Below are 15,215 nucleotides of genomic sequence, written 5' to 3'. Positions count from 1 at the left end.
CGCTGGTGATTTTCATGCTACAGGTATCGTTTGAAAACATTTTTATCGCTTTTTGCTATGGTGAACACATTCCAATAAAAAAAAAAAGTTTGTGTTGCTGTTTAAAAATTTCGAAATTTTGTCACTGTCACCGTCACTGTTAGAGCTTCACTGTTTCTCATATGAATCTTGAACCAAAATTTCATTGTTTTCTTGTGGATGCTATGATATCTCTTTTCGATATTATCGCCGTGAAGATACCTAAATCTTAACAAAAATGAGATTTCAAACAAAAGAAATCTTTTAAATATCATAACATTTTAATTAATGCGAATTTAATATGTTATTCGTTACCTGGGTCTTTGCACTTGAAGTTTCTCTTTCGTGTTGGCGGTGTATGAAGACCAGGTAGAAGTCCTGGTCCTTAAGCACTGCTGAGCTTTCCACTTTACCCACTCCTGTATAGAGCTGTGCAAGGCAGGAACTCTACCCAGGAGCAAGACAATTGCACCATCGAGGTTCTAAAACATATAAAAAGATACGCTTTTTATAAACAACAATTCGAAATAAACTAAAAATTCTCTTTCAATATTAACTATATTATTATTTAGTCTTCACCATATACTCATAAATAGATTGAAAGTCGGCATAAATTCCATAACAATATGAATTAAAGCCCATGGTATAGAATATTTATCAACCGAAATCAAAATCAATTAAAAATTATATGGTTTTTCTAATTTCTATAATCCTAAAGATCTAGTAGAGATGGCTAGTTTTAACTTTAACTAGGAATTTCTAGATTCGTAAATTTTGCCTTCTCACAATTTAAACACATTTAAACATAATTTACGATAACATATATTTACGTCCTTTACGATAAAATACAGAGAAAAAGTGATATTTAAAATTTATATTTCAAAATAGAACAACGGTTTTGTTCTAGGATTACATTATCAAAACATTCGATATGTGAACAATTATTTTCAGACTTTTTTTTTCCATATCATGGAATTATCGCGTTTTGTTTAAAATTAGCATTAATTTTTTCTGTATTTATTTCAATAGAACTTTAATTTTGAAATTTGTTTTTGAACACAGCTTTCATTTCGAAAAAAAATTATTTTGAAAATGGATTTTCCGCTTTTTTTCTATTTATTTTGTGATGTAGACTTATAATATTTTATGCCTATTTAATAAACTATAAAGCATGTTTACCTAGTTTTTATAGAATTTAGTCGCTTATTTTGAGATGGATAATTACGCTTTAAATTATGATTTAAGATAAAATACAATTAAAGTGCAATTTTAAAATAAATGTTCAAAGATTCTTAAATGCGGTCATATGAAATGGAAAAAAAAAAAAAAATTGAAGCTTTTATTGCTAAATTTAAATATGCACTTCTTTACGAAATGTCTGAATTAATACCTTCTTTCTAATTAGAGGACTCCTTTACTACATTGAAGAGACATGAAAGTTTTAATTTAATTGACAGATTATCCAATTCACAATCTAGATTGGTTGTAATGAACCAAATAATAAATAATAAACCTAACATGAATAAAATTTCATGAATTATTGAGATAATTATCAGAACCTTTTTTCGCTTGATTGAAAATGATTTTCTCTTTCCATTCATATTTTTCCCAGTATATATTCTCACTTGTCTAAATGTGAGATAAAGTTTAATACATTTTTATAACTATCAATTTACGAAGTAATGTATCAATAAAATTATCTCAAACTAAAAAAAAAAAAAAAAAAAAAAAAAAAAAACAGGCATGCGCAAAGATTAGACTTCCTCAACTTGTGTCTAAATTCTTTGCAATGCTTTAAGCTGCTGGATTGTCTTTCCTGAGAATGCTTTAAGACCATGGGTTTATACCTTTCTACTGTAACTATCGTGAAACATATATAATTATTTTGTTGAGAAAAAACATTCTAGAGTTAAAAAACCTACCTGTATCATATGGGCCACATCCTTCTGGTTGCTCTCCCTCACATTGTGTCCGTTGATCTCGAGAATTTGGTCCCCCTGTGAGATTCGGCGCCCATGTCTGGCGGCGATACTTCCCGGCTGCTGCAACGAACAACTACACTGTAGTCAAAAAGCAAGCTCTGATCTAACTTACCTTTTTAAAACAATTATTACTTTTTAACATAAATTGGCCAATATTGTTACACTTTCTTCAGTATATTGCCGCATTGAAAAGAGGCAGTTGACTCTCCATGGCCGAATGGTCATAGCACTGGTCTCATAATCAAAAGATCGTGTGTTAGAATCCCGCTAGCGGCAATGTATTGAACAGTTTGTGTAAATATTTAATTCCTTGATTTTATATCTTACTTTATTTCGTGTTACAGAAGATTCTGGACCTTTCTTTAGTTTACCAGATAACTGTTCTGGACTTTGCTTACTGTCTCCAGAAAAGTATTCTGGAACTTTTCCTGTTAGTATAAAAGCAGAAGATCTGTCAGTCACGGTGTTCAGAGTTGAGTTAATAAATTGATTTAGCTCTACTTCTTATGGGCGTCATTGAGTTCCACACTAAAGTATCTACGTGACAATAGTGTGAGTCATTCTGGATAACGAGAAATAAAGTGGAAATATCGTAACGAATAACATTACTTGTGAAAAAGTAAATTTAACTGATTATAATAAAAGTGAATAAGTAATAAGAATGCAAAAGCTTTTAATGTAATAAGACTAATTTATATACCAGAGAAATATATATTCAAAAGTAATTTCCAGGAACAATTAAAAATAATATGTATTTCTGTAATATTAAGTGAATATTCTGAAGATATAGAAAAGAATTAGCCACTAGAGATCCATTCCTTATAAATTATTCATATCGGAATCTTCCCACTCTACAAACATTTCAAATATATCCTAGTTATTCCCTATTATTGTCCAAATACTTTATTCACTTCTTAACGAAGAAAACGTAATTTTGAATGCATATTGAAGTTGTTTCCTGTTTACAAAATTCCATTAAAGCATCCTTAGAGATAAATTATGTCCAAATACATTATTATTAGAGTAATAAAGCATTAGAAGAGTCTGCATTCAATTAAAATCCCTTCTAATACCCATAGAAATTATTTCAATCTTATTTTTTCCGAGAAAACACGATTTGATATTTTCTATAAGGATAGGAAAAACATTCAAATTCTTTTGGGTATAAGAAGCCTAATTATAATAACCTGATTATGAGCGAATCGTAAATTTAAATATTAATAAATTGCGAACTATATATTAAAACGTTTCAAAACATTCACACGGAAACAAAACTGAAAATTTTGATATAGTAAATGTTGAATTTTAATGACGTTCTGATCTAAAATATGATAACACCTTTTATGAATTTTTTAGTTCATGTATGTTTCTCGAAATTTAACATTTTTTATAAATCATTCGTTTTCTACAAATATGTCCTTCGCTTTCTCCAAAAAGTATGAAACTTCTTTGAATTCTTTCTTGTTCAATTCAACTTATCAAAACATTCCTTTCAATAAATTTTTAAAGGTTCAGGCAATTACAGTGGAAGTCGCAAATACATTTTTCTTTTCTTGCAAAGGAGGTAAATTGTAATTCTGTAATACTGAAAATGAAATAACACTTGACATCAGTATATTTACTTCTTTCATATTCATAAGTAGAATTGATTTGATAGTTATCATTCATATTTCATCGCAAAGTATTCATACTTAAAATGAGCTTGCAGGGCATTCAACGTTTAAAGTGGGCTTAGATAGAATTCACAGGTAAGCACTTCTAGCATCTTTCAGTCTGAATTCATATATTATGTTGTTCATCAGTTTCACTCGCTATTTTCAATCAGTTGCTCTTCCTGCATTTTCTGTATTCTTGTTCTTCTGCAGTCTCTAACTGTCCTCTCTACATTTCTTTTAAAGTACATCTAAAAGGAATGCAGAGAATCTCTCTAAACTGTCCACTCTTTACATTTTTCTCTGTTTCTTAGGAAATATATCGCTCTTTACATTTTCCTGTGTCTCTTGGGAAATATATCGCTATCTTTGAATCACTTTTTTTTCTCAGTTTTTGTTCGATTTTTTTTCTGCTTTGTTTATCCGCTTCGGATGATTGATTTAAATTGTTTAACTTGAATTACTGAATATTTACCAAAAATTTTTCAATAGATTCAAGATTTAATATTACCATTTCTCTTATATGTAAAAACACATTAATAAATGACTAAGTATTAGGCATTAGCAATATAACATCAGAGCTTATTTCGGATGATAAATTTTTAAAAAATCATTCGAATCAGCAAAACGTTGTTAAATAATATGGGTCAGGGCATAAAACAATGAAAAATAAAGCACGGAATGGCAAAATGAATAACCCGAAAAAAAAATTAAATCACAGATAATTTATTATCTGATGCGGCAATAATTATTATGTAAATCGTTTTCCCAGCATGGAAATAATTCCTTATAATGTAAATGTTTGAGAAAGGAAGTTACTTCGTAAAAATAAAAAAAGGATATTTAAAAAGCAGAAACGTTACATACTTGAACTTTAAGTTTAGAAAGGATTTTTTTTTAAATTTTGCGATGATAAAAAGGAATCGTATTTATTCAATTAGGATACACGAGGAAAATATGTGTAAATCTACAACAGCAAACGGATTTATGGTATAAAATTTAAAAAAAATAGTTACAAATTACAAAATTTTTACGGCGCTATCTTCCACTTATTTAATCAGCAATAATTTATTGCTGATTCAAATTCGGTGCCAATATATTAAATGACCTGGGTGTACACAGTAAGGATAAAAATTGACTAACAAAATCAATAAATCAATAATTGGAGTTAAAATTTAAAATCTTATTAGAGCCAATGGATAAATGCTGAAATTTTTCAGTCATGTACTGAATTTCTGAGAGATGAAATTTTTGGATCATGTAAATTGTTAGAAGTCTTATAAAAAAAGTAAATTTGTAATTTGCAATAAATTATAATTGTTTGAAAGTACTTTCAAACCTTTAATATTATTAAGACACTAAAATAAAATATTTCACTCTCAAAAAAAATCTCTTAATTACAGGATCCATTATTTAGTTTACATTATATTTTATAGTTTTTACAAATAACATTATAACTTTGAAAATTAAATTAGCATTTTATCAAGATAGTAAAATCCATTATTATATTTCAAGTTAATTTTTAAGAAAACCACTCACATGTAAAAATAATAACCATAGTATTATAATTTCAATCATGAAATAATTTTTTACATAGAACTTTTTAACTTTTGTAATAAACTTTCTTCGAATTAATTATTTTAACAAAATAATAAAAAAATTGACCTTTTATAACATTTATTTCTAAAATTATAGTTTCAGTTACCTATAAATATATTTCCTTTATTATAATAAATGAAAAATATTACATGGGTCCATTACTACAGAACTAAGTTCGGAACGATTTAATTGAAAACTCTCCCTATTTGAATAAATAATTAACAGTTTCACAATTTTCCTCCAAATTTGTGACTATTCTGCGAAATCCGTAACCAAACAGATTTTATTGTCATGCAATAACTCTCAATGGAATTAATTACTCTGACAATAAATCCAGTTCTCTTTCACAACAGTTTAATCGAAGATTCGGGGAAACCCTTCATTAAAGGCAACGATGGATTAATTAATTGATTGTGCGTGCTGGAGGAGTGAAGAACGATATTATAATAGAAATTCTGTGAATGAAAGACCCATTTGATACATTTATTGGAAGAATACTTTTGAAACTCTTTGTTAAATAAATATGTTTAAGAGAAACGCGTGTGAAAATAACATTGTTATGAGATTTATGCTGTTATTTTCGAATGTGTCCCTTTGGAGAAGACATCCGAACAAATGTCTTTGTGTTTAAAGCAGCAACTTTCAACTTCTTTGTTTAATAGCTCCTGAAACTGCTATTTGAATATGGATATCTCGGTGTGAAAAATAGGTTTTTAAAGAGTAGTGATCTTTTGCGGTAGTTACACTCATATACAAGATGCTATATACTTCTTGCTTCACTATTCTGTGCTATTTCTACAGGAGTATCTATCGATGCGGCATCTGCCATATACGAAATAAATATTCAAGAAAATATTGTTACAAACCTGTAAAGTTGCTTCCCAGCACGGTTAGTTGAATCACTGGAAAGACCGATTTACGATCAGCCCTGTGGGTGCTGATCGGGTGCCGCGTCAGTAATCTGAGAGCTTGGCGACTGACTTCGCGACAGCTTTGTGACGAATTGGCAGTTCGACAATTCTCAAGTGTCGAGAATAAGCCGGGAATAGGTAGAAATATTACCGTGGAAGCTTTGGCGATGAAGGCGAATCCTTAGTTTTCAAGTGAACTCCCGAAGGAACCTTTGGACCATCCTGATATTCGTAGAATTCGATAGAAAAAGTTTCAAGTGAGTAATAGACAGCATGGTTAGAATTCGTTTCAGAGATTTGTTACGATACAAAAAGTGGCTGCATGGGATACCTTACATTTTAAAGAAAGGGATCAAGTTTGGATGTACAGTCCGAAACGACGAAGTGTAAGCCAAAGGCAGTGAGAAAGTTTGGTAGAATTTTTAGCTGTCTCCAATTTAGTAAATGATGTCATCACCGAAAGTGCGGAAGTCGCCCAACAACGGATCAAGATTGTTTACCGGATTGTTCAATAGATGCAAACTGGATTAATACGTCATAACCATTTTTTTGTAGTTAGAATTTGTAGATGGAATAGCTTCTAATGAATATTTAGAAATGACCGAAAAGTGTGTATGGGACTGAATAAATGCCATGTAGTGGAATTTTTCGTGAGTACTCTGGATGAGTAATACAGTTGACATCCCCATGATAATTATGCCATGTAGTGGAATTTTTCGTGGATACTCTGGATCAGTAACATAGTTGACGTCCCCATGATAATTATGCCATGTAGTGGCATTTTTCGTGGATACTCTGGATGAGTAATATAATTGAAGTCCCCATGATAATTAGACTTAATCACTATTACAGAAATACTAGCACCATTGTCAAATTGCACTATGTGAATTATTTTCAATATCATACATGATATCCATTCATTTGTTTACTTATAACTTCTTTCTAGAAGAATAGGATTGTTGAGCTCAAAGCCTTTTAAACAGAATTACTATACGATGATATTTGTTTTGTTGATTTTACTATTACTTAAAAACCAGTCACAATTACTCACATTATTCCATATTTATTCTGAAACATCCATTCATTCACTTAATAAATCTAAAATCTACCTCATGGAATAAGCCGAAAGAACCAAAGAATCACTTGCATTCTGGTGAGACTTATAAATGATTTTAAAATGAATTAAGAGCTCTTTCTCTTGACAGATGCTGGGTTGTTCCTTTTCTTAACAAATAAAGTACGTACCGCATTCTTAGTTAATCATTTCAAAGCAAGTATGGGTCCTTTGGCGGAATCCATTAACTGTCGAAAACTTCTGGGATAGAGAAAAATATCACTAAAATTAAGTTAATGATTCCAGTGCAGTTTTTTTATATGTTTTTATTTCCTATTGAAATAGCAGATTAGATAGCTGCAATTAATATTTTATTCTGTGAAATTGAAATTGAGGATTCAGGGTAAGTTATAAGAAGTACATGGATGCAAAGATTTTGCCTTCAATACAAATATAAAAGTATCAATACGTTTTTCTAAAATGAAATTATTGAAAACTGTACATTTTCCCAGTAATATAAAAATAATACCTACCACATAAGTGACAAAGACACCTCGGCCGTTCCTGAAAAAAAAATATGTAAAGAAATTGTACTAAAAATTGTAAGAGTTAAATAGTAAAGAGCATATTAAAAAAATAAATTTTATTTTTACATTTTTTTCTTTTGAATTTTTAAAGAAATAATTTTAATAAATAACTAAAACAGAATTATGACTGATTTTTTTCAATTATCGTGTAAGCAATTGTAAATGGAACTGACATATAGTGTCAGCTTGCACACCAATTTATTAAGCAGTATAAAAAAAGGAATTATTTAAATCTTTCAAGAATAAATATTATTATCTGACGGAAATTCGTTTCTTCTGAAAATGCATTTTTCTCTTCTTCAGTAGTCATTAAACACTTGTACAATTCATTGAATATTTTAATATTATGATGCAAATGTCGTTTCTTTATAAATTGTTCACTTGAAATGGAAAATTATTAAAGCCTATTAAAATAATTTTAATATTGATACAATATTTTTATAATAGCATACAATCTTTTTTTATTGATGACAAAGGATTTAAAGGGGCAGAACTTTAGTACAATACATATGATGTAATGTAGCTGCTTGTATTAAAATACCGAGGAGATGATTCATAATTGAGGCAAACAAAAACATTTTACACTATTGGAAAAAATATTGAAACATTTACTTCTTACCATAGACTACAAGGTAACCAAAGTATGTATGACCTGACCGATGCACGAGAACAAAGTACGCAAGAAACTATCAACTTATATTCAATGTCTACTTTATTACCAATTATTTGAAGAACTATTCCTCTTTTGACAAAAGTATAACATCGTTGAAACTAAAATTACTATTCATTTTTAATTTTTAAATGCTTCCTAGACTTTTCTCTCCACGAAAATTTAGTCAACTGGCTACTCATTCGGACAATGCTAGTGCAATATATAAATATCATGAGATAATTCTATATAAAAAAACATAATTGGATCTGGAATTCAATCGATCGATGTATTGTCTTTGAAATAGGACAAACAGATAATTTATCCCTATTATATTGGAACAATATTGGCAGATTTACTGATAAAGAATCAGTATGTATGTTCTTCTTGCTCATACTGAATTATGGGTACGTTCCAAGTTTAGAAAGATTTTGAGTGTGACACCTACCACCTTTTTATATTTCACACAGGAAAAAACCCATTTTTTATATCTTGCATGGATCATGCATTGAATGATTAATAGAGCTTCTTTCGGTTCACTCTTTCAGACTTGAAAGTATAACGAATAAGTTTTGAAATGAACTGTATTAATTTAATTTGTAGTAACGACAAATTTATAGCAGTAAAAAGTTATTTTAAAGAATGCTCAAAATGTTTGATTGAAACGTTAACAAATATTATTAAATAATAAAAGTAATTCGATATAGTTGAAAAAAAGGAGATATACATAGAAACTTACGTCCTTTGCATGATACTGATTCCAATGCTGTCTTTGATGCTGAATTTTCTCAGTTCCACTGTGATGAATTTCGTGGGAGCTGTTGAAAAATTACAGTTACAGATAATTCATGTAAATTGCAAGGATGCTGATATCGAAAACCAATTAGTATGAAAAGATGAGCTGTAAGATGTAGAATAAATACCACTAGTTGGAAGTTATGTGGGTCATGAGATGTAGATTGAATACAATTAATAAGAATTCTTATGAACTATATTTAAATTAAATACAATCTGTTCTAAAATAATTAAGATGCTTAGCTCATTTTAAAAATTTTCTAGAATAGATCAAAGTTTTTGATAAATGCGTATCAAATATTCAGTTTATTTTTTTTTTTAATTTTATAAAAAAAAATAGTAAAGCCTTAATAAGTTCAATCTTTTAAATCTCTTAATGTTTTTAAAAATTTTAATCTCTTAAAAATTCCTTACCTTGAGAAACGAAGAAAAAAATTGCTCGGATGGTGTGCATTTAATAGATTTTCAAATATTTCAAAAAAATCTCTTATCCGAAGTATAACTATCAGTTTTCGTAAATATACTTAATTCACAGAGTAGCAGTCTGTTTTTTTTACTCGAGTTCCGCCCATATTAGCGCATTCTATCGATATTACCTTTTTAATTCAAAATATTATTTATTTATGCTTTCGACAATCTTAGATTTTTCTTTAAAATTCTAGGCAATTACTTTAGAATCTCATTCGTTATAAATGCTAGATTTCGTAAATTGGGGACAAGTACTAGTTCTTTTTGTTAAAAAATGCTTAGAACTAATACATTTTTTTATTAATATAAATTGTATTATGCTAATTCTTGAGTCGATAAGAAAAAATATATTATCAATTTGTTTGAGCAGAGCATAAAAATTCTGAAATAATTGTGCAAATAAAAAAAGTATTTATAGTAAAATATTTGTAAAAATATCTGAATTTTTCTGAGTTTAGTATATTTCAATCATGAATTATATTCTCCTGTAGAATTAGACAAAGAATATTTTGGATATTATTATATGTAATTAATAAAAATGAAAATTAATATCAACTATTTTAAAAGTTTTCTTATATGTCATGTGATATACATATATTAGAATTTAAAATCTAATAACACAAATTATAAGGACTATTTGAGATGGAAAAAAAAGTCACTATTTGCCTGTTTTAAAGAAAACGTTACCTTAATTCAGCCTAAGAAAATTCTGATTTATTCTAATTGATCTTATTTTTAATAATATAACGATGAAACATTGTATGTTCTTTAAATCTTTGTTGTTCTTATAAACCTTTCTAAATTGTTTCTAATCATTTGCTGAAACAAGATAAACGCTAAACTAGTTATGAATATGGAAAAGCATTGATAAATGAGAAGAAAAATATCTTTGTTTATTATACTAAATAACCAACGGCTCAAACTTCACAAATTTATTCAACTCTTCCAATTAAAAAAAGTGTAAAATTCAATTAAAATAATGTATAACAAAACCTATTATGCTAAAAAATAAAATCGAAATTAGAAAAAAAATTGTATTTCAAGGGGTTTTTTATTATTTTTTTTATTTGAAGAAAGTACTTAAAGAAACTTCAGCAAAAAATTTCATAGTAAGAAGGAAACAACATTTTCAAGATGATGGTCGGCGTATTTAACTTTCATTAAGTACTTCTCAATATAATACAATACCTCTTAATACTAGTACTTCTCAATATTATAAAAATGCAATAAGCCATAACATAAAATTTTTTATGAATAAGTGTATTATGAATATTCCAAGTTGTCCTTAATGATGTTTTTTTTTGACAAGGCTAATTTGTTTGAAGCTGAAATTGATTGTAAAATATGATAAAATGAATATATCTTAAAATCTGTTATCTATTATATCCATACAAGATTTTGATGCCTGCATAGCAAATTTTATTACATTTTATCGAGATATAAATACTCCTCTGTTCTCGTTTTTTATTTTTCTCATCTGGTTTTCATGAAATATTTTTTTCTTCAAAACATTTTATTTTCAAGATAGTTTATACTAAACATAGCAGAAAAATATGGTTTCTAGTCCTTTTTAACAGAAATGATCGAAGAAAGCTCACCGAGGCAGGGTAGGCAGAAAGTTTGAATATAAACATTTTAAATATTATAAATGGGAAATTTTATTGTGAAGTTAGAAATGATTAAATCCTTCATCATGGGTTTAAAATATCATTTCTTCCCATTTTAATTCTATCTATTGTGTCTTATTAAAACTGCTGTGTATGAGTTCAATTTAACGCGGAATAAAAATAGTGGATTTTTTTAATCTAAAGCATTGGGGCTTTGTTTCTAAATGACATAATGAAATTCAAATTATTCATTAGGAATCAGATACATTAATAGGTCTATAAATTTATGTTATCCAATAAATTCAATTATATTCAAAAGTCTATTGTAAGTTTTATTCGAGGGTAAGTGAAATCTTTCTTATCAGAATATCAAGGCTGATTTTATTTTTGAAATCGTATTATATTGTTATATGGTTAATACTATTAAATTTTATTTGCTACATTTATGGGATGTAATTTTTTAAAAGGAATGAATGCTTGTTATATGACAACTAAGACACGTCCATCAAAAGAAAAAAAATATGTGAAACAAACCCGATATATACCCAAGAAAGTGCAAAATGCGCGAGATAGTGTAAAAGTAACGCAAAGAAGAAACAAATAAAAATGCTTATAGTATTGTGAGAGTGGAAGATAATATATTAAAAGAGTTAAAACACTTCCCCCAAAAGAAAAATTATGATATGAGCCCAACACTCCCAGAATTTGCTTGAATTAGTGTATAAGTAGACTGAAAAATATCACTCTGTCGATTGAAATGGGCTGTGTCATTAAGTATTAAAATATTTCCCCCATAAAGAAAGATCGTGATATGAGCCCGGCATTTTTCATATTAAATGTGATTTACATGAGATAGTACAAGTTGAATATAAGGGATCAGGTTGTTTACAGTATCGAGAGAGTAGCAAGTCTTGCCTCGATCCTGAACACGTACTCTCGTTGGTGGTGAACAGGGCCTGTGGATTCTCCCTCAGGATGATCAGGCGGACGGGGGAAGGGGTCTCCTTCAGGCAGCGCACGGCGTCGGCCAGGTTGGCCTCCCGGAACGAGATGTCGTTCACCTGGAAATTTAGTACCGATAAATGAAGGTATGTGACCGCGGTTGAGGGATTAATTATTTTATAAAATATCATAAAACATTATTTTTTAAATTTTTTTTTGCACAAAATGGAATTGAAAAAACATCTATGGAATAAATATATTATTTAAAATGGGAGGGGATGTCTTAAAAATTAAAAGAATTTGGTCATTTTTGATTAAATTCTAATAGAAAGCAATAATTTGATAGTTTGGAAATTTATCAAAGAATTTCTTCAAAATTTCGCAGATCACTTAAGAAATGCATGACCTAATTCTTAATGTAAGAAATAAATAATACTTAGATCCAATCTTTAAATACTGTGGAACGACTGAGAGATAATTAAGCATTAAAAATATCAAATAATCGAAACATTATTATATAAAAATCTAACATTTTTCAAATGGACATATTGTTTTCTCTGTAATTTAAGAAGAGCAAAAGATAGTTTGAGAACATTATATAGAATTTCAATTTGAAAAAAATGTGCATCATATTTTATTTTATGAAGTTTACCGTGAAAAGAAATTACCAAAATTTAGAGTTGTGGAAAATAGCATTTAAAGATGTAAAATAGCATTTCAGAATTTAAAATAGAGTTAAAAACTTAATGTATTTAAAAGCAAAAATTAAAATATAACTTTCCAAAGAACGAACATATAAACGAAATCCAAGTAGTTACATAAGAAAAGACCTGTTCAAATAGTAAAGATTTTGAATGAAATTTTTTTTGATAATTTCATTAAAAACGAATCTTTAATGTAGTCAGTTTACCTTAATACGATACTTAAAGACCAAATAAGCATAGATTTTATTACTATAAAAATGTATTTCTTTTTTACAATACAAACTTATTTAATAAGCAATTTATATAAACCCATTTCACTGTCTGGTTTATTTTTTCATGTACGGACTGAGGCAATCTACAGCAAGCAAATATATTATTAATAAGTTACTGGGAAACAGCTTATAGCTAATTTATACTTTTATAGTATTTCCCCCCACTTCTTAGCGTAAATTAACTGGAATTAGTTAAAGGCATGATACTAAAAATAAATAAGCCATATATGGTGTACCTAATTTGGTGTCCTATGGTGTAAAATTTGCACCTCATACATATGAGAACGGCAACAAATTTTGCAAAAAAATGTTGTGTAGTTATAATAAAGTATTTCAGCGCTTCACAATGAAATGGGGTACAACGTCATTTAGCGGCAAACAGAAGAGTTAATGTTCCTATATCGAAAATGGTATGAAGTAAGGGAAATAATTAATTACAAATTTGTAGAACGCTTTCAATTTAGTGCGAAAAGACATTTTGAGCGTAATTAGGATAAGAGCGCAAAACCTCTGAAATTCTCATTATTTTGGTCACTATTTTCCGCACCTGTGACATAACAATCGATTACCGGAGAAAAGAAAATATTTTGAGCTATAAACGTCGACCTATTGTCGTAGTCTTTGGCGCCAGCAGGAAATAAATGCTTTATTTCTAATATTTTATTTCTAAAGCGTTACTGGCGTAACAGCGTTGGCATTTGCTCCCAAACAAATACGTGTATTACACGCTTTGTTATTATATTACTCAAGTTACCTTTGGTGCAAAATAAAAACTCTACAATTTGGTAATGGATTTTTTCCTCCGTATATAGTACTGTATAGTAACTGATCGCACTTTTTATTACCAGAATCATTTTTACCTGCCTTATGACAATTGTTTTCGCCATTCTCAAGTTAATGTGTGAGAAGAAGGATTTTAGTGGATACCCCGTATATAAGCGATATTTGTTAAAGCTTCATAGGATAAATTTATATAAATAGATCCTTTTTTATGGCTTGTTTGTGATATTTGTTTTTCTATAATATTAGTACTGATAATTTGATACACATACATTCTTCAAAAAATACCTTAGCAAAGTGAAGAATTGGCTAAGAAATCGAATTTTTCTCTCTCATTCGAAGTAGTTTAATCTTTTTCTTTCACTTTTTCTCATTCACTATTTAACAATTTTTGTTCTGCTTTCATACTTCTCATATATAAATTGCATCTGATTTCAATAGGCATTAATTTTCTTTTCTTGGAGTTCACTCGTAGGAAATAGAAACCTCAATAATATTCTTAAATAAAATTCAAATATCTAAATTGAAAATCGAGTATTATTTAGAAGGGAAAGTTACTGTTTGTAATTGTTGAAATACAGAGAAAAAGTATTATAACCGAAAAAAAAATAAACCCGACGAATTTCAAAGTTCTAAATTTTACTGTGTCTGAAAAACATGTTTCTGGAATTGCGTCTGTGTGAGAAAACGATAACTTATAAACATGGCTAAAATTTGATATATAGTCTTTACATTAAATGCTTACGTCCTGCCAAAATTTAAGCGAAATAAATTAAGAGGAAATTACAAAATGCATATTTCTTTCTGAAATTAAACATTCCAAATGAAGACCCATATCAAATGTATAACGAAGTTCCTAAAGAAGCTGTCTATCTGTACTTTCATATGCATGTAAACGCAATAACTAAAAATGCAACAAAAAAGATACAAGAAATTTGTACACATATTAAACATCTAAAAGGGAGATTCATATCAAATTATGGGTGCGCTTACGGAGTTTAATCCCCTGCTTGGCGCAATTTTCAAAAATCGCCAACAACGATCTTTAAAAGCGAGGGAGCAGATGTCCAATCATAGCGCATAATAAAGATTGCCAGCTTTGGCGCGTTATCGCAACTTGGCGAAGAAGGGGATTAAACTCCGGTACATCCAAATTTTGGACCAAATTTGTCATAAAATCGACCATTTGTCTGTA

At 28.9% G+C, this 15,215-nt stretch overlaps 1 protein-coding gene and 1 long non-coding RNA gene across 4 annotated transcripts in view; one reads left to right on the top strand and one right to left on the bottom strand.

The window, feature by feature from the left end:
• Nucleotides 1-15,215, bottom strand: part of LOC129981291 (multiple PDZ domain protein-like) — a 184,237-nt gene that overhangs the window by 1,226 nt on the left and 167,796 nt on the right. For 2 of the 3 annotated variants that reach the window (XM_056092065.1, XM_056092066.1), the window contains exons 5-9: nt 12,257-12,383; nt 9,192-9,270; nt 7,750-7,780; nt 1,941-2,060; nt 334-500 (exon numbers count right to left, since the gene is read on the bottom strand). In XM_056092065.1, coding sequence (XP_055948040.1) covers nt 334-500; nt 1,941-2,060; nt 7,750-7,780; nt 9,192-9,270; nt 12,257-12,383 — 524 coding nt within the window. The remainder of the gene's footprint in view (nt 1-333; nt 501-1,940; nt 2,061-7,749; nt 7,781-9,191; nt 9,271-12,256; nt 12,384-15,215) is intronic. The other variant, XM_056092067.1, reaches the window with a different exon arrangement.
• LOC129981292 (uncharacterized) overlaps nt 1-15,215 on the top strand; it is a 103,300-nt gene that overhangs the window by 44,497 nt on the left and 43,588 nt on the right. The gene's annotated exons all lie outside the window — the stretch shown is intronic.

The sequence above is a fragment of the Argiope bruennichi genome, chromosome 8, assembly GCF_947563725.1.
Source record: "Argiope bruennichi chromosome 8, qqArgBrue1.1, whole genome shotgun sequence".
Classification (NCBI taxonomy): domain Eukaryota; kingdom Metazoa; phylum Arthropoda; class Arachnida; order Araneae; family Araneidae; genus Argiope; species Argiope bruennichi.
The sequence above is the reverse complement of the archived record's forward strand: the minus strand, read 5'-3'. Positions and strand labels throughout refer to the sequence as shown.